Raw genomic sequence first — 20672 nt, forward strand, 5'->3', positions numbered from 1 at the left:
TTTTGTGCTTCGTGAAGCATTTAGTTTGGTGCTTCAAGAGGGTTGCATCCATCCTGAAGGACACTCCCTGTCAGGATTGTGCCTTCTCCCCATTACGTACCGGATGCCCACTCACAGAGCTTTCCCCTCCGCCCTCAGGCTTCTGAATAGTCCGTGAACACCACCTCACTTTTCACACATTCCTTACTGGAATTTATAGTAACTTTTTCATGTTTTGCTCTGTAGTGCTGTCACAACACAAATCTGGTATAAAACCTGATCCTGATTCGCAGGTACAAAACACAAATTGGCCCTCCAGCCCATCGAGTTTGCACTGATCGTTAACCACCCACTTTATACCAACACTTCATTTAATCCCCATCCCTCCCCAGCCGATCCTACTGCTCAGCCGCACAATCGGGGCCATCCTCTATTGGACAGGTGATCTGCCAACCCACACGGTTTTCAATGTGGGAGGAAATGAGTACCCAGATGAAACCCATATAAGACATAGGGGCATAATTAGGCCATTCTGCCCGTCAAGTCTCCGCCATTCCATTATGGCTGATTTATTATCCCCCTCTACCCCATTGTCCTGCCTTCTCCCTGTGATCTTTGATCCCTGACTAATCACAAATCTATCAACCTCTACTTTAAATATACCCAAATGACTTGGCCTCCATGTCTTTCAGTGGCAGTGAATGTCACAGATTCACCACCCTCTGGCTAAAGAAATTCCTCCTCATCGCTGTTTTAAAGATGCCCTTATATTCTGATTCTGTGTCCTTGGGTCCTAGGCTCCCCAGTATAGGAAACATCCTCTGCATGTGTACTTGAAGCCAGGGGCTCCCAGCCTGGGGTGTTGGTCCAGAGCAGAAAAAAGGTTGGGAACCCCTCATCTAAGCCTTTCAATATTTGAAAAGTTTCAGTGGGGTTCCCCCCCACCCCCACCTCGTCCTTTAAACTCTGGTGATTACAGGACCAGAGCTATCAAGTTCTCCTCGTATGTTAGCCCTTTCATTCCGGGAACCTCCTCTGGACTTTCCCAATCCCAGCACATCCTTTCTTAGATAAGAGGCCCAAGACTGTCCACAGTACTCAAGGTGAGACCTCACCAGTGCCTTTATAAAGCCTCAACATTACATTCTTGCTTTTATATCCTTGTCCTCTTGAAATGAATGCTAACATTGCATTTGCCTTCCTCACCACCGACTCAATCTGGTCGGAGGGAGGATGTGCAGACACCACTCGGACAGTACCTGAAGTCAGGATTGTGCCTGGGTCTCTGGAGCCACAGAACAGTGGCTCTGCTAATTATAACTCTGTGCTGCCCCTTTTCCTTGTTCTTCTAATTTGCGATCCTGTCATACTTGGGCGAGTTGGAAACCAGTTTCCTGGTAACAGCTGTTTAAACATTTTGGTGATGTGTTAGCCCAGCAAAGCAACAGAAGGACTAGGAGGACAGGAGAACCGAGTAGAGATTAGCAGTGATACTAAAGGGTGGAGGGACAGGAGCAGCTGATCACCCACTATTCTGATGAGTAGAACAGTTATAGCGCTGGACAGGCATTTGGCCCACAATGCTGTGCTGATCTTGATGCCAACTTGTACTAAATGTTCTCCTGTGTATTGTCCATATCCCTCCATTCCCCTCTTAATCATGCATTTCTGTGACAGTGCCATGGGAGCATAGCAGTTAGTGCATCACTCTACAGTGCCAGCTGAAATATCCTCTGGTTCCTGTTAGCTTTATTGAAGAAATTAATGTTTTGAGTTCAGGATTTAACCTTCGAAACATTTCATTTACTTAAATAGAAATACAGTGTGGAACAGATCCATCCAGCCCAACGAACCACACCAACTAGCAACCCACCTATTTAACCCTAACCTACACACAGGACAATTTACAATAACCAGTTAACTTACTAACTAGTAGGTCTTCGGACTGTGGGAGGAAACCAGAGCACCCGGAGGAAACCCACACATTCACGGGAAGGAAAGTACAAACTCCTTTACATATGTCGTCAGAATTGAGATGCTCTGAGCTGTAATAGTGTCGCGCTAACCGCTACACTACTGTGTTGCCCCGAATGGTGATTTTAATCATTGTTATTAATCACTGTTTTTAAATTTTCATTTGTAGTGCACAGATCAAAATTTTTGTGACTGGCTTGTTCAGCTTAAACCAAGACATTCCATCCTTCAAAGAGCATTTGAGAGATTTCCTTGTACAGATAAAGGTACGAGTTCAAAGCTACAAATTTTAGTGTTACAGAAACATTATGCTCATCTCTCCGAACACTTCGGTCTTGTAGCTAAGCAACATGAATTTGTAAATGAGAATGTCTGTTCTACTGCTGTTCTTAACACCATGAGATTCAGTGCCAGATGTTACACTTTATTCTCTGAGATCTGGGTATCACTGGCAAGGTTGCATTTACTGCTCATTCCTTATTCCATTGGAGAAGATGGTTAAAAGAAAAAAAAACTGCAGATGTTGGAAATCTAAAATGAAAATGCTGGAACCACTTCTGACAAGGAGTCTTGAACCTGAGACATTGACTAGTGTTTCTCTCCTGAAGATAACGACCTGACCTGCTGACTGTATTCAGCATTTTAGTTTTATTTTTCAAATCTCTATATAATGCCCTCTGCAAATGTAGAAGTGTTATAACAGTACTAAATCCAAATTCAGTAGTGGTTCCAGTTTTTCACATCTCTTTATCTAAACTCTTCTTGAATATGTTTAATGACTTGACCCTGACTGCCCACTGTGGTATCCCTCAGCTTCACAATTCCCTGAATAGAAAACCTCTCTTCATTTAAGAACTAAGTGGTCTACCCCATATCCTTAACCCAAGGCCCCACATACTGGACTTCATATGTTTCATGTGTTCAGTTCTGGTCGCCTCATTGTAGGAAGCTTTAGAGAGTGCAGAGATTTACCAGGGTGCTGCCTGGATTAGAGAGCATATTTTGAGGGAAGTTTGAGTGAGCTTTTCTCTTTGGAGAGAAGAAGGGAGACAGGTGACTTGGTAGAGGTGTATAAGACAAATCAAATTCAAGTTTAATTATCATACATGAATACAGCTGAACAAAACACCATTTCTTTGGGGCCAAGGTGCAAAACATGCAGAGCACATTCAAGATTGCGAGCAAAGAAACGTAGTCACAGGGAAAAAAACACATATATAGTCCAAAATCCCGAGCGACATGTCCCACAAATTGTACATGTTCCCGGCCGTGCACAGCCACTGCAGTCCAATCTGTGATTCCACCGATCGAACTGTGGAAGGCAGCACTGGGGAGGCCAGCCCCCAACCGAGCATGGACCATCTCTGACATCCCTCTCCTGAATGTTGCTCCACCAAACGAGGGAAGCAGGCCAAGCGGCACCTTACATTATCAATGTCCAACAGGGTCTTGCAAATGCAAGAGATGTTAAGAGGCAGTGATTTAAATGCTGCCTGGGCCTTTTTCTCAAAGGAAGAAATGTTTAATATGACGGGGGGCACAATTTTGAGGTGTTTGGAGGAAAGTGTAGGGGTGATGTCAGAGGTGGTGCAAGTTTTTTTTACATTAAGGTGGTGGGTGTGTGGACTGTGCTGCTGGGGTTAGTGGCAGAGGCAGATATGTTAGGAAGATTTAAGGGACTTAGGCACATGGATGAAAGAAAAATTGAGAACTATGAGGTAGGGTTAGTTTGATTTTGTTGGAGTAGGTTAAAAGTTTGGCACAACATCCTAGGCTGAAGGACCTGTACTGTGCTGTGCTGGTCCATGTTCTTTATATTTGGGGGTGTGTACCTTGTAAGCCAGAGTCATGAGCCACATGTTAGTCGGTCCAGTTGTACCCTTTCCCCTGATCAATAGAGCTGGCCAAGGCTGGCATGGTAACACACGCTCAGCACTAGTCAGCAGCAAGCCTAGCCTGAGTAGCTAAAGCACGCAGAGAGGTTCCAGTGTGACGTGGTCAAACTGAGAGACCATGCAAGCGTTCAGCAGAACAGTAGGATGTGGACACGCGTACCACAGGCAGTTCTGGCCTCACTGAGGAAGGATAGAGTAAATGGCAGGGCTAGTGTATGAGGAGATGGGTGCCTGCATTCGTATTGACTTTCAGTACGCTGGATGAACTCAGCAGGTCGGGCAGTATCAGTTAGAAACGATGAGTCGACGTTTTGGGCCGGAACCCTTTGTCAGGACTGAAGAATGAAAGATGGGGACGGGTTTGAAGAATGCTTGTAGCTTCAGTTGAAAGATCACTAATTTTAAAGCCAAAGGGGTGGGGGAGTGGAAGCATTGATGTCATAGCCCTGAAAACAATGGGTGGTAGAAGAAGCAGGCGGAACCATGAGGGAGCTGGGGGAGGGGGTCGAGTGACATAGGGACAGGGGAAGGGAGGGGCAAGGAATTACCAGAAGTTGGAGAATTCTATGTTCATACCAAGGGGCTGGAGACTACCTAGACGGTATATGAGGTGTTGCTCCTCCAACCTGAGTTTAGCCTCATTGTGGCAGTAGAGGAGGCCATGTATAGACATATCTGAATGGGAGTGGGAAGCAGAGTTGAAGTGGGTGGCTACTGGGAGATCCTGTCTGTTGTGGCGGACGGAGTGGAGGTGCTCGACGAAGCGGTCCTCCAATCTGCGTCGGGTTTCACCGATGTAGAGGAGGCCGCACCGGGAGCACCGGGTGCAATAAATGACCCCAACAGACTCACAAGTGAAGTGTTGTCTCACCTGGAAGAACTGTTTTAGGCCCTGAATGGTGGTGACAGAGGAGGTGTAGGGACAGGTGTAGCACTTACGCTTACAGGGATAAGTGCCGGGTGGGAGATCAGTGGGGATGGACGTGTGGATAAGGGAGTCACGGAGGGATTGATCCCTGCGTAAAGTGGAGAGGGGTGGAGAGGGAAAGATGTGCTTAGTGGTGGGGTCCTGTTGAAGGTGGCGGAAGTTGCGGAGGATAATGTGCTGGATCCGGAGGCTGGTGGGGTGGTCGGTGAGGACAAGGGGAACTCTGTCCCTGTTGTGGTTGTGGGAGAATGGGGTGAGGGCCGAAGTGCGGGAAATGGAGGAGATGTGGGTGTGGGCATCGTATTGACTGAAGTTTAAAAGAATGAGAGGAGACCTCATTGGACTGGGCAGTCTGGATGTTCCTGATGGTGTTGAGGTCCGGAACCAGGGTCCTCGGGTTAAGGATACGGGATGTAGGCTGTCAATGAGTAGAAATGTCCTCATTAAGGAACCTGAGTGATGAGACAGCGCCGTTGGGCCAAATCAAGAGCTGTTAGATGAAGGGATATGAAGAGAAAGCTGGAACAAGTTATTGAATTTGGATGATTAGCCATGTTGATATTCAATGGCAGAACTGGCCTGAATAATCTGTTCTTGCTCATTGATGCAACACACATCAAAGTTGCTGGTGAATGCAGCAGGCCAAGCAGCATCTGTAGGAAGAGGTGCAGTCGACGTTTCAGGCCGAGACCCTTCGTCAGGACTAACTGAAGGAAGAGTGAGTAAGGGATTTGAAAGTTGGAGGGGGAGGGGGAGATCCAAAATGATAAGAGAAGACAGGAGGGGGAGGGATGGAGCCAAGAGCTGGACAGGTGATAGGCAAAAGGGGATACGAGAGGATCATGGGACAGGAGGTCCGGGAAGAAAGACAAGGGGGAGGGACCCAGAGGATGGGCAAGAGGTATATTCAGAGGGACAGAGGGAGAAAAAGGAGAGTGAGAGAAAGAATGTGTGCATAAAAATGAGTAACAGATGGGGTACGAGGGGGAGGTGGGGCCTTAGCGGAAGTTAGAGAAGTCGATGTTCATGCCATCAGGTTGGAGGCTACCCAGACGGAATATAAGGTGTTGTTCCTCCAACCTGAGTGTGGCTTCATCTTTACAGTAGAGGAGACCGTGGATAGACATTCTTCCCGGGCCTCCTGTCCCATGATCCTCTCGTATCCCCTTTTGCCTATCACCTGTCCAGCTCTTGGCTCTATCCCTCCCCGTCCTGTCTTCTCCTATCATTTTGGATCTCCTCCTCCCCCTCCAACTTTCAAATTCCTTTCTCACTCTTCCTTCAGTTAGTCCTGACGAAGGGTCTTGGCCTGAAACGTCGACTGCACCTCTTCCTACAGATGCTGCTTGGCCTGCTGCGTTCACCAGCAACTTTGATGTGTGTTGCTTGAATTTCCAGCATCTGCAGAATTCCTGTTGCTTGCTCATTGATAGTTTCTTAGTGAGGACACCAAAGCTTATGGGGAGAAGGCAGGAGAATGGGGTTAAGAGGGATAATAAATTAACCATGATGGAATGGCAGAAATGACTTGATGGGTCAGACGTCTTATGGTTTTGTAATTCCTTTGTTTAAAGGTGTCAGTGGGAGGAAAATGTTTTTGTAGGTTTTTAAACCCCCTGTGGTTAATGATTTGGAATTCATTGGCCTGGAATAGTGGAAGCCCCAGAAACCTGAACAGGAGTTTGGAAAGGCAATTGTGGGAAGTAGTTTGCAGATGTGAAGAAAGTGGGCACTGGGGTAGAGGTGATTGCTGTATTAGGAGCTGGTATTGGCTCAGTGGACTTGACAGGCTCATTATATGCTGTAACAATTCTTTAGGGCGTTCGAAGTTTCCGCAGCCTCAATAGCTGTCAAAATTGGGTTTAAGAAGGGAACCTTTATCCCTCACATTTATGTGCCTCCAGAAATATTTGTAGAGAGGAACTGGGGCAGAAGAGAGCAGGTGTGCTTTTAAAATTTTTTATTTAGCTAAAATAAAAGCATAACAGGCCTTTCCGGACAACAAGCCCATGTGACCAGCATCTTTGGAATGTAGGAGAAAACCAGAATGGTCACAGCGAGAACATTCTAACTGCTTACAGAGGCAGTTTTGAACCTGGATCGTTGACCTGTAATTGTGTTATACTAACGTCTAAGGGCCACTCTGAGTGTTCCCGTTACTCTCAGTGTTACACTGATGGCTACGGGCTTTCCCGACTGTACCTATCGTTCTTGGTGGAAAGCGAAAATTAAACAGGTGCAAAGCAGGAAGCAGAAAATGTTTCATGTTGGAGACCATTTGTTCAGACCTGAAACATTGCCACTTTCTCTTCCCATAGCCCTGCTGAGTATTTTCAGTATTTTCTGATTTTCTTCTTGGTCTCGGTGGAGAATAACCAGGCTGACTTTCCATCTTCTATCATTTGTCAGGAATTTGGTGGAGAAGATACTTCAGACTTGTTCCTGGAAGAAAGAGAATCTGCCTTGCGCCAGGCTCAGGAAGAGAAGAGGAAGCTTCAGATGACGGTGCCTGGGATTTTAAACCCACACGAAATAGCCGAGGAGATGTGCGACTGAATGGATCCAAAGTGTTAAGAGGGCAGTAGGGGTGGGTGGGGATGAATGAGAGAAGGGCAGTGAAGAATTAGAGAAAAAGACAGTGGGACAAATCTCCATCTATCGTGTGGAAGGTTGTTTTACGATTCCAGTTTCCATATAACTCAGCAGGGGTTGGTCATAAGATTAGAGGTTTTATCCCATACCAGTTCTGTTTTATCTCCCTTTCTGGATAAGAATTATGCTTGCAACTTGTGAACCCAAACGTCTAAATCTGCAGCTGCTCTTCCTCAGTCGGGCAATCAGAGTTCATTTTAAACATTCTGAATTTTTATTGAGGTAAGACTGGTTGGTTGGCTTAGTGGTATCAAATTGTAAAGGGCAAGAGAAATTGAATGAATTAATCCAAGTATTTAAAATGAAAGATGGGTTGTGGGGGGAGGGGGGAGCCCTGGAGGGGAAGTTATTCATTTGCACAAGTACTCAGAATGGTTTGGGGTGGGGATGTGATCTAAAAGAAGATTGGTTAGTGGAGTTGTTCACTGAGGTCTGAGAGGGCTTGAGTTGAGGATAGAGATGGACTTGGTGTAGTTTATAACCTGCTCATGCTAACCACGTAAACATGCTGTGAAGTTTTCAACATGTGCCTAGCCACAGACCCTTCTTCGCCAGCCTCCCCCAACCTCATTCAGAGAACATGCCGGGCTGTGCCTCCTAGTTAACAGGGTGTTGTGTTGTCTGGGGACTATGTGGAAGAAAGGTAGGTTCTGTGGAGAGGATTGAGTGTGTCTGAAAGGATTCTGCTCAGTGAGGACAGAAGGTTGGGGTAAGGATTTGGATATTTTAAAACGTATCAGCACTTCAGTTTTCTTAACAAGTAACCGTTCTCTTGACGCCAAATGTGCCAGTTTTTGTGCAACACTTGGTTCTGTGTGTGCGTGTGTAAGCAGTGTTAGGAGACGTTCCTTCCGCTGAGAAATGGTACTGGGGCTCAGCTGTGTGGGTGGAGCTGGTTTCTGTCTCACAAGAGGCATGGTATTTCATTTATTCCGTTGCACACCATCCTGGACCTTGTTTCTTCTTGTCTGTTTTGGCATTTGCCTGGCTTCGTCTCTGTGCCCTTGATATGTTCACCTCCTGCCCTGCTTCTGTCTGTGTCTTCCTCTCACCCCTAAGCATCCCAATCCCCCCCCCCATCTCTTTTGTGTTCCTTGCCCTGCTTCCTGCCTCTTGTTTTCAGCATTTCTGCTCTGAATGATTCCCCACCCTTTCCTCCCCACTCTCCTCCCTACCTTGCATGGTTGAAATCCAGATCACTGTCTTGTGTGTGACATCTGCACACATTGAATTGTAAGGAATCGGTGGATCATCAATATGCTGTAGCCTGTACTTTGTGCTGCACAGTTTTTTTTTCTCTATCCTCTTCTTGAACCACTTGGACTTCACTTTGGAAAAGATTAGACATCTTGCACTGCATTCAAAATAGTTTATAATTCCAATTCACACGTGTTATTTCTTTTTCGGGTGGTGACAGCAACGGGAATATTTCTGACAGAAACCCTGCTATTTGTAGCCGGGAGAAAGGGATGACTAAAGAAAGAATACTTACCTGGATTTGAAAAATGGGAATACTCAAGTTGCTTACCAATTCATTCCTCTACCTTACAGTATTAAATCATCTGATTAAAGGATTAATTGAGCTACAGAAGGAAATGATAGGGTAATTTTGATTAAAGAAGAGGGGTTGCTTTGAAGAACCAAGCCAGTATAAACTCTTGTTTCACTCAGTTCCACATGCAATATTCCATTCAGCATTGGTGGCGTGTTTCCTTCCAGCTCTGACAAAAGAGGGAGCCCAGTGTTGTGCATTGTTAGTACAGTATTTCTGATGTTTACTTATGAATTATTGGAGCATGTCTTGTGTACTTCCATTTTGAAGGATCCTTTACAGCTTGAGTTATTCCTGTGGTAATTCCTGCTCCTTCCCCTGCACATAGTTAGCTGTGAATTCACTGAGAGTTGCGATATTATTATTGTTCTCATTTCCATTAAAAGGAGAGGCCTGCTATTTCTCCTTTGATATGGATTTATGCACGCAACGAATCCATAAAGTTTATCTTTGCACAACATTCTGTGGCACTGCTGCACATGTAGTAATGTACAGGTATTTCTATCAAATCTCTATCCTGTTCAAAAAAAAATTCTAACCGCTTGTTAGTATCTAGTCCAAGAGCATCTTTTATTCAGACATTCTAAATCTCTTTGCAAACAAGCTGGACTGACATTAAATGGATTTTCATGCAGTTATTTTCATTTTAGCACCTCATCTTTTTGAATTAGCCCTGATAGGTCTACAGGTGAATTGGTCAACACAACAAATGGAATATTTTTGTCTCTTAGTGCCTTTTCTTGTGAAAAATTTTAAGTCTTCATTAATTGGATAATCAACTAAGCTTTTTTTTTGTCTCATACAGCCCTGTCCAAGAGAAGCAAAGTTGGTAATTACTGATTTTAAAACATTGGATCTCCTCCCCTACCTCCGACTCATTTTCTGTACCTTGTCTCAGTCAAGATGTGCTATTAAGAAGGGTGATAGCATAACCTGGGGTTAATTTTGTGCTTGTGGCAGTCTCTGGAAATAATCTGCCTTGGTCTCACTAATATTGGGTTATACACGCATATACAGTACTAGTGTTCTATTCACAGTGTGTGCGCCTGTGCAAATTGGGTTCTCTTACGTGCATTTTTTGATTCTGTTTATTGCTTTGGGAAGTTGACTATGAACTGTCTTGTCTTTCAATACTTGTACAGAAAGTCTTGTTTAAAAATCTGTGTAATTTAACTGTGTTACACTGTATTAGAAATGCTTTTTTTGGCAGGATATTGCAAGTAAACATAAACTTGCAACCTCCTGCTATTCAGAGTACCTCCCTTTTTTTTTAAAGCAAACTTGTACAGGTTGTAATTAAGAAGATTAGAATAGAAATGTTGACTTTTTTTAATAAATAAGATTCGATAAATTAGTCAGTAGTTGCATTTTAATGATGAGCTTGTTGTGACATTATCACGTTTTGTACTTACGTGTTTAACTTGCGTGTGCTGACCCATAAAATATTTACTGCCATTTCTATCAATTTTCAACAATTCAATTTTCCTCTGTGAGGAGTGATTTTAAATATAGTAGGACCTTAAATTTTTTTGTTATAAGTGCCACTCTGGTCCATGTGTGTACTAAATAATAAGCATTTTTTTTGAAAGAGTAACACCAAATCATATCATTAGCAACAAGATAGCTGGTTTTCATTGCTAGGTAACTACTTGCGGTAGTGCACTCAATTTGCACAAGTTTTGACCATTTCCTTCCCCTCCTCCATCCCCCAACCACACTGGATTGGTTGATGTCTGGTCGCTGAGACCCCTTTTTCTCTGCTTATTTCTGACAAATTGGTTGAAGGACGAAGGTGTAGGGTGAGGCAGTGAACAGAAAATTTTGCCCCCAGTTTGTTCGAGTTTAATAGAGGAAATTACAGCCACCGAGATGGTCATTCTAAGCCACTGTCCACTTTGATTGGAAGCAGAGAAGGACCACAGAGGTTGGAGACATCTTGTGCTGTAGAATTCCAGTGTTATTCCAAATGTCCTTTATCACAGACTTTTCACAGAAACAGTACAGAACATGTCTGGCATGAGAGATTACCAGTTGAATTTTATACAATGAAATGACCACTTTTCTGGAACTCTGGCAGCTGCGGCATCCTTCAGAATAATGCCTATAAATTCTAGAGTCCCATTCAAACTAAGATAATATTTTTTAAAAAGTGATATTTTATTTTCAAAAACAAAAATCCAGATGGAAAAATGATATTCAGCTAGTCAAGCAGCATCCATGAAAGAGAACAGCTAACATGATAGTATCCCTCTTGTATTCCACAGCATGTTGTAATACAAAGTTTAACTTGACAAAAGTTGCATACTGATCTATACTCCGCATACATACCTAGAAAAAGCTTTGCTTTTAAGTGAGAATTCACACTTGATTGGTTCATCTTTATCAGATTTCAGCATTTGCTTTGTATTGCTGAGCTTCATCAACCTACTATCCACCTACCACCAACTCAATCCCTTCTGTCCCCTACCATCTTTCATTCTCATCTTCAACCACTGGGCCATCTTTTACCTCCAGCTCTTTCTACTACTTCCTTCACCACTCTTGATCCTGATGTAAGGTCTCAACCCCAAACATCAACAATTCCTTTCCCTTTGAAACTGCTTGACCCATTGAGTTCAGTTTTTTTGACTTGATCTCGACTGTTCAATTCTAGTTTCTATTGACTAGAATGTTTTACATTTCGGCAAGAAAATAATTTTGGCTTTTGACATTTTAGTGTGTTGTAATATCCAAAGCATGCTTTCTTATTCTGAAGGGAAGGAACTGCAAGTGGAAAATCTTGCTCAATTTTAATTGTTTTATTTTAAAGCTGGTGAGTGCTGTGGCAGTGAACAGGGTTACCTATTATCCAGTAATGTTTTGGGGAGTTGTAAGATGAACCTTGTTGCAATCTTTTCATTAAATATCCCCTTGCATAGCATTGGTATGAACAATTGACACTTCTACCACTTGTCCTTCTGATAGGTGTTAGTATGAGTTGTGATGATTCTTCACTGCCTCTGTATTTATGAGTTTGGCAAAATTGTACAAGGTTTCCACTTCTGCATCAGTACATACATTAAGGTAGGTAAATTTCACCAGTTTACATCATTTATTGCTTTAATATAACATGGTTTTAATGGAAACATGAAAAAAGCAATACATTTGGTATTTCTGTTCTCCCATACAAAACAAGAAAAAACACAAATTTGCATTTTGTTCTATTTTGTCATTTACTTATTACCTTAAAGTATAGCATCAAGCATGATTCTGTTTAGATCTAAAGGTGCTAAGTCTGATATTGTCTGATCCACACTCCTTTGTTTCATTTCACTGGTATAAAAATATACAGAGGGCGATAGTATGATTCCATTCTAATAGGTGGTTGAGAAATTTGTTAACAACAGCTATGTGCTTCTGCCTCTTGGCCATTCTGGGTAAATAAGAGCCAATAAACTCCATGCTGTTACAGATTTGAGGATTTTCAAAATTAACTCCATACTAATGTTATCATGGATTGAATTTCATTCATATTTTTTACTTTGAGGCAAGTTCATATCAAAACACCTGCAGAAGGACTGGATGATATGAGTGATAAATGATTTTGAATTTAACAGGCAGCATTAGAATTTTTAAAAAATGTTCAGGTTTACTGATTTTTAAAAGGAGGCATTGAGGTACCAACAGCAACACAATGCTGGGGGAACTCAACAGGCCAGGCAATAGCTATGGAGGCAAATAACAGTTGATGTTTAGGGTCAAGACCCTTCAGCAGGATTGGGAAGAAATGAAACCCCGTGAACTGTGACTCAATTTCCCTCCATAGATGCTATCTGCTAAGTTCCTCCATTTTTGTGGTGCTCCAGATTTCCAGCATCTGCATTCTTTGTGAATGTAGGTACTAGCAGCAACTGCAGTAAATTACATCTATAAGTAAATAGTAAAAAAAAATTGGATCTATTGTTTCCCATACTAAGTGTGCATTAGAAAGATTTCTATTGGGTTTCATTAAAATATTTAGAAACAGTAAAGTATTGACAATTATAGAAAATCTGTGTTACGTTGGTGTTTTGAAACAAAGTAAAACTAGCAATGTAAACTAACTGAACTTGCTTAAACAACTAGTTCCGTATGTCAATTTGTGAAAACATCTAAATTTCTTTGAAGTTGGTACTCTCAAATTTAACTGCCTTAAATTGCTCCATTTGTCTTTATTTGGCATACTTATGCTTGAAGTTGAATTGCTGACTATACTACAACCACTTGCTATCAAAAACAATGGCTTGAGGCAGTCCTATTTTAAAGAAATCATGCAACATCTTTTGTAACTCAATATGCCAAAGTTAATCTTGAATGTCAAGTCTAAGTGGAGCAGCCTATTTTGCATAATTAAATGTCCCTGTAATTCATTTATTTGCCTTTTCCCCATAACTCAATTCCCTTACTCTTCAAAAAAAATCTTTAATTGTCTAAAATATATTAAATAAGGCTCCACTGATTTACTACTTCCTGGGAAGAGTTCTCATCTGACTTAAATCTATTCCCCTGAACCTTGAGGCTATCACCTAATTTAGGGGTTCCCAGCCTGCTGTCCACAGACCCCTTGCTTAATGGTATCAACTTGCTTCTATCATTTTAAATGTATCTGTAAGATCTCCTCATTTTCTGAATTCATGCATGTAGTCCCAGGTGACTCTCGCACACTGCAGGTTAACCCTCATCTTCAGAATTAACTTAGTAAACCTCTGCACCATCTCTAAAGCCAGGATTTTGAAGTAGAAAGCAGAACTGCATACAGTACTCCAGGTGCTGCCTCACCAATACCCTGTATAGTTGTTACGTAACTCTGCTTTTAAAATCAATCCCTCTAGCAATGAAGGCCAACATTCTATTTGCCGCCTTGATAACCTGTGGTACCTGCAAATAAACCTCATGCAATTCATGCACAAACACTGAAGTAAGGGAATGTAAAATTCCAAGCTTTGAAAAGATGTTAGAATTAACTGTGTTTGAAATGTATGTCACCTTGAAGGCTTGCCTAGTGTTAGCACTTTCTATTGCAATAACATTACACATATGCTTGCTTTGGTCACTGTCCAGTTCTACTAGTTTAGGCAACCCCTCAGCACTTAAGATATTTGTCTCCATTCTGATTTTTGTAGGTTCCAGTGATGGCTAAGATTGGAACTGCAGCCACTATTATGGGTGAGGTGGCCTTCTCCCCCATAAACCTTTGATGCTGTGTCTAATCAAGAACTCACCAATCTCTGCCTTAAATACACCCAATGACCTGGCCTCCATAGTTGCTTGTGGTAACAAATTCACCACCCTCTGCCTAATGGATGCCCTCTATCCTGAGACTGTGCCCTCTTGTCCTAGACTCTCCCACCATAGGTAACATCCTTTCCATATCGACTCTGTCTGGGTCTTTCAATATTTGAAACATTTCAACGTTTCAATGAGATCCTTCCCTCCCCACCCCATCACCCTAAATTCCAGCACATAAAGACCCAGAGTTTTCAAACATTCCTCTTATGATGAATCTTTTATTCCTGGACTCATTCTTGTGTCAGCTTGAAAGATGGTTCAGAGGAGGTTCACATCTTTTCTTAGATAGGAGCCCAAAACTGTCCACAATACTCAAGGTAAGGCCTCACCAGTGCCTTATAAAGCCTCAGCATCACACCCCTGCTCTTGTATTCTGAACCTCTTGAAATGAATACTAACATTGCATTTACCTTTATTGCCACTGACTTACCTGCAAGTTAACCTTTAGGGTGTTCTGCACAAAAACTCCTAACTTTCTTTGTATCTCAGATTTTTGGATTTTCTCCCTGTTTAGAAAATAGTCTGCACATATATTTCAATGATCAAAGGTCATGACCATGCATTTACCAACACTATTTCATTTGCCACTCTTGTCCATTCTCCTAATCTGTTTCAAGTCCTTCTGCAGCCTACCTGGTTTCTCAACCCTACCTGCCCCTCCACCAATTTTTGTATCATCTGCAAACTTCGCAACAAAGTCATCTATTCCATCATTTAAATCATTGATATACAGCACAAAAAGCAGTCCCAACACCGACCCTGTGAAACACCACTAGTCACTAACAATCTATTCCTAATTGCTGTCCCCTACCACTGCTCTAACCATACCAGTAACTTTCCTGTAATGCCATGGGCTCTTAACTTGGTAAGCAGCCTTCTCTGTGGCACCTTGTCAAAGGCCATCTGAAAGACCAAATATACAACAGCCACTGCATCCCCTTTATCTATCCCAGTTGTAATGTTCTCAAAGAATTCCGACAGGTGTCAAGGCAAGATTTCCCCTTAGGACAAACTCAGAATCGTTTCCTCATCTTGTGTCACCAAGTACTCCATAACCCCATCCTCAACAATGACTCCAACATCTTCCCAACCACTGAGGTCAGACTAACTGGTCTACCATTTCCTTTCTGCTGCCTTCCTCTTTTCTTAAGAGTGAAAAGCATACTAGACTGCCACTCACAAAAGTGGTCATGGATGAAATTTCAAAGAGAAAGGGGAAGTATAGCATTCCCCCCCAGCAGCTTTGAGCATATCCTTAAGTAATTTAAAATTGTAGCAGATGGTGTATTTAAAATGTCCAGATTACTGAGAATTGAATTAATTAATTCAATATTAGCAATTTGGCATAAATAACAACACCAGTAATCCTCACTTCACTTTTTTTTTAAAAAATATACAAACAGAAACTTAAGCATTTGCATTAAGAATCATTCAGTTAACATTGCCTGGGTGCCTACATTTCATCAATTAAAGACATTCATCGAAACAAAAGTACACAAAGGTTAAGTAGAAATTGTATTTAATAAAGCAACTTGTGACAGTGTAATGTACATGGGAATAGACAACCAGCCTGCAGCACCTGTTCTGATAGAAATATAGTCACTGGGTACAATGTTTAACTCGTATGCCAGTCCAGTGTCCCAAACTACAAAACAGATCAAGCTTAAAATGTAGTTGCACAAAGGCAGGATACACAAGATGCCTACCATGCAGTTTAATCAGCTCAGCTGTTTATTTGCAATGGTACTAAGTGAAATGTTCTGACAAAGCAAATGTTAGATATTGAGAACTTGATCCAGATGACAGTAAATAGGATCATGAGCTGGAAATTGTCACAAGTGACTGGACAATTCTCAAAATAGGGCTGCCCAACTGAACTATTACCAACATTTGCTCCTTACAAAAGTCCCATTCTTTATTTCCCTCAGTTTTAATACTTTAAATGCCATGGCTTCACCACTAGAAAATTATAAATCTCATCTCCTATGCACTGGTCTTGAACAAGTTTTAGGACAGCTTTAAATAGTTGCTCATTTTGTTCAAATTAGATTCCACTTGAACTAAGGCAAGATTTTAGGAGATAACAATTACAAGCTGACTGTAATGTGCCAGAACAATTTAAATAGTGAGATCTCAATCCCATGTTTTTTTAAAAAAAATACCCACTTGTCCTTCAGTGTGCATTTGTTCCTACCAGATAAAATTGTAAATCTCATTTCCACTCTAATGCTGTTAAAGTAAACTTGATCTTGCCAAAGATATAGGGCTAAAGTCCAGTAATTTTGTGCAAAATAGATTAAAGAAAATGGCACGCATCCAGTTCTGGAGCCTTTCCAATGCCATCAGAATTTGCAAAGGAAAATTCCATTCTTCTCCTATGATCACTAATGCAAGTTTTACTTGTCCTTTAGGACAATGCAATTTTTGTGTTATGGTCATTTTTAGTTGAAGACAGCAACCTGTTTTGTACAATTTCTTAGCAGTGGTCTCACCAAAATGCTACACCATACAAATGCAACAGAAAACAAACTTGGAACTATTATTTTGGTTTCTCCTTTTATTTGCTCCATTCATTGGCATATTGCATATTCAGTTAAATCAGAATAGCATTTCTTATTTCCTCTGCACAGATACAAAAATGAAATATTTCAGGGAATGAAAGTGTAATTGGGGAAATTTCTTGCTCTAAAAATCTGGTTCAAGAATAGTCATTTCCTCATGGACCTAAAATTTTACAGCAAAATACTGTTACCATTCAAGACTCAGAACTGGCATTTCATACTAGTGTGCAAGGGGGAGTTTAAATACAATTTGAAATTTCACAGCACAGGGCCAGTTTCCAAATTATTCCAAGACTTTTACTGAATGAGAATTTAGCAGCTGAAAAACATACCACTGTGTGATGGATGCTTAAAAGCCTCAGTTGCAGGCTGGCTTGACCATAAACAAGGATGACAGAGAAGTGAAATGAACAAAGGTCTAAAGCTTTTCTGTAGTCATAAGTTAGATATGGGTTTGAGAAACTATCCCATTAGAACAGTCGTACATTGTATCCAAAAGTCTGCTTAATTCCGTTAAAGTAATAACGCTGCCATCCTGCTTTTGTCTGATCTTCCTCACCTAATGGAACACCTCTACATTCCACTTGAAGTTCTGTTCCATCGTTCTTGCCCAAAAACGTCAACTTGATAGTCGCATAGTGTTCTGAAAGCAATCCAGTGGCAATTAAATTATTCAAGATAAAATAGTAGCTGCATTTTAGTCAACTAAGACACGAAATATGAACTCATTCATGTTGATGCACAAATCAGTGGAAAAAGTAGTAAAATGTTTTGTGTCAAATATTAAAACTAAACATGTATTGCAGACAAAACTGATTTAATGCGCATATTTTCCCAGCATCAGATGGTGCTTAGGTATCTGACAGGTCTGGTTCCTTCACTTCTGACGTTGATGTTGCTGAATTAATCACATGAATCCCAAGCTCAAGTGTTCTAGTATACAACAATCCCCCAGCAACACACAATGCTGGAAGAACTCAGCAAGCCAGGCAGCATCCATGGAAAAGAATAAACAGTCAACATTTTGGACCAAGGCACTTCATCAAGACTGAAAAGGACGAGGGGAAGTAGTACTAGTTGGGAGGTGAAATTGGAAGAGGGGTGAAGAGCTAGGAAGTTCATTGGTGAAAGGGCTGAGGGAGAATACCTTTGATAAAGCATTAGAAAAATTAAAAAGGCAATCTAATAAGTGATTTTTTTTCCTTTTAATATCCAATGGAATTGCAACTTTATATGGCTGCAGATAGTGTAGCAAAGAGCAAATAAAGCTTGGTTTTTAATTTTTTAGAACGTACATTCTCTACACTTGTTTACATTCAACACAATGTAAAGAGAGACCTACCTGCTGGCCATGACTTGTACCTCCATTTCATAACAATCCGTTGGTCAGAAACCTAGCAAGCAAAATTAAACTCATAGGTTAAATATTTTTAACTACCCCTCTTCCAACCCCACACTGTTCAAAATGTGTTTGCTATTGATATAGAATTATATAGTGTAGAAATAAGACCTTTGGTCCACCATATTCTTAACCTGTTTTCTTATCTACACGAATCCCATATGCCCAAGTTAGGTCAGTTTTTGTCCACATCTTGTCTACTTAAGGTCTAAATGCATCTTAGACCACCACCTCCTTCACCAGCAAAGTATAGATGTCAAAATAAATTTCTCCTCAAATTCCTTTTAAAGCTCTCTCCTCCCATCTTAAACCTATCCTTGTTTTGATAAGCCAGATGTGGGCATCCGTCCTATTCATACAAGTTTGTCACTCATCAGCTGCCTTCACTCTAGGCAAAACAAACCCAACCTATCTACTTTCTTCCATAATTAAAACCCTCCTATCTGGGCAACACCCCAATTAATCACTTTTACATCCTCTCCTTTAGCAGGTTGCAGAATGCAAAAGGTTGGTTCTACTGGTGGATACAACACTAGTCAGATCCCAGCTCGAGGACTGCATGCTGTTCAGATAAATACAAAATAAGCAGACGGATGAGATTTATGGCATGTTGCCAGGACTGTAAAATTATAACTGAGAAAAGTATTAGAATGATCTTTGGTTAAAAGGTCATCACAACAGTGGGCCAAAGGACCTGTATTGTGATGTATAGGTTCTCTGCAGAACTGAATGAGTCAAGGATTTTCTTTGGAAGATAATCCCCTGAAGGTAGACAAGTGTTTTAAAATGGGAAATAGATAGGAATTGTGAAGTAAATAGAAAGGTCTAGTTGCATATTTAAAGTAATGCATATGGAAGAGTCCCCTCCAGAGCTACGATCTGCGCAACGTCATCAAGGCAGCGAAACAATACAGGGTCAAAATCCAGACAATTCTCTACCAACATCACCTGCAGCTTACATCGCAGACTTCAAAGCTAAATGCAGTGGTGCTGCCAACATCGCTGCCTCTCTCCCAGATGAGCTAAATCCTTTTTACACCCTGTTTGATGTCACCAGCACTGAGCCTCCGAGGAGAACTGGCGATGCAACCTACACCTTGGTCATCTGAGGCTGAGGTACGCAAGTGTTTCCAACGAGTGAACATCTCGGGGCATGTACTCAAGCGTGTGAGTGGCACAACTGGCAGGTGTGTTTGCAGACATTTTTAATCTCTCCCTCTCCCAGTGTAGGGTGCCCTCCTGCTTCAAAACATTCATCATTGTCCCTGCACGTAAAAAGATCAAGGTAACATATCTGAACAATGCGCTCACCTCAATAATATGCAAATGCTTTGAGAGGCTGGTCAAGGACTACATCTGAAGCATGCCACCACCTACATTGGACCCCCTACAATTTGCCTACTGATACAACTGAATGACAGATGCCACAATAGACACAGCTCTACGCACCTGGTGAGGAGGAATACTTATAGGAGAATGCTGTTCTTGGGCTAGTTCAGCATTCAACACCATAATTCCCCCCAGGCTTGACAAGAAGCACAGAGACCTCGGCCTTCACCCTGCTTGTGCAGCTGGATCATGGACTTCCTGTCAGATTACCGGCAGGTGGTAACAGTGGGCACCCTTACCTCTGCCCCTCAACAGAGGAGCCCCCAGGGCTGGGTCCTGAGCCCCACCCACAGCCCCAATCTGCTCATTAAATTTGCTGATGATACATTAATTGGCCTCCTCTCAACTAATAAGGCAGCCGACAGAGAAGTCATCATCACCCTGACATAATGGTACCAAGAAAATAACCTCGCTTCAATGTCGCAAAAACAAAGGAGCTGGTTGTGGACTATAGGAGGAACGGAGACAGGCTCACCCTTATTGACATCAATGGATCTGGGGTTGAGCGGGTATACATACCACTGAGGATGTCACTTGGTCTGTACACACCAGCTGTGTGGTGGGAAAAAAAGCATAACAGCACCTCTTTCACCTCTGACAGTTGAAGTTTGGCATGAGTCCCCAAATCTTAAGGACTTTCTACAGGGGGACAATTGAGAGCATCCTTCCTGGTATGGGAACTGTACTTCCCTCACTCATAGGACTCTGCAAAGAGTGGTGCAGACAGCCCAGCGCATCTACGACAGGTGCGTAAAAAGGGCCCGAAGATTCATTAGGGACCCGAGTCCCTCCAGCCACAAACTGTTCCAACTGCTACCATCCTAGAAACTGTACCACAGTGTTAAAGCCAGGATCAACAAGCTCCAGGATAGCTTCTTCCACCAGGCCATCAGATTGATTAATTCACACTGACAATTGTACTTCTAACCTATATTGTCTGTTCTGTTGTACAACTTGCAGTACATACTATTTATTACAAATTATAATTTGCACATTCTACATTCAGATGAAGACAGTGGAAAATTTTTTAGTCCTA

The 20672-nt window shown here is 41.9% G+C and overlaps 2 protein-coding genes across 7 annotated transcripts in view; one reads left to right on the forward strand and one right to left on the reverse strand.

The window, feature by feature from the left end:
• LOC134344502 (exportin-1-like) overlaps positions 1 to 10316 on the forward strand; it is a 129368-nt gene extending 119052 nt beyond the window's left edge. For 2 of the 5 annotated variants that reach the window (XM_063044407.1, XM_063044417.1), the window contains exons 24-25: positions 2123 to 2219; positions 7186 to 10316. In XM_063044407.1, the coding sequence (XP_062900477.1) occupies positions 2123 to 2219; positions 7186 to 7332 (244 nt within the window). In that variant the 3' untranslated portion in view covers positions 7333 to 10316. The remainder of the gene's footprint in view (positions 1 to 2122; positions 2220 to 7185) is intronic. The other 3 variants (XM_063044441.1, XM_063044433.1, XM_063044422.1) reach the window with 2 other exon arrangements.
• A 1101-nt stretch (positions 10317 to 11417) lies between these two features.
• Positions 11418 to 20672, reverse strand: part of ahsa1b (AHA1, activator of heat shock protein ATPase homolog 1b) — a 48432-nt gene continuing 39177 nt past the window's right edge. For both annotated transcript variants that reach the window (XM_063044465.1, XM_063044456.1), the window contains 2 exons: positions 18191 to 18242; positions 11418 to 17491 (listed from right to left, as the gene is read on the reverse strand). In XM_063044465.1, the coding sequence (XP_062900535.1) occupies positions 17319 to 17491; positions 18191 to 18242 (225 nt within the window). In that variant the 3' untranslated portion in view covers positions 11418 to 17318. The remainder of the gene's footprint in view (positions 17492 to 18190; positions 18243 to 20672) is intronic.

Source organism: Mobula hypostoma, chromosome 1, assembly GCF_963921235.1.
Source record: "Mobula hypostoma chromosome 1, sMobHyp1.1, whole genome shotgun sequence".
Lineage (NCBI taxonomy): Eukaryota > Metazoa > Chordata > Chondrichthyes > Myliobatiformes > Myliobatidae > Mobula > Mobula hypostoma.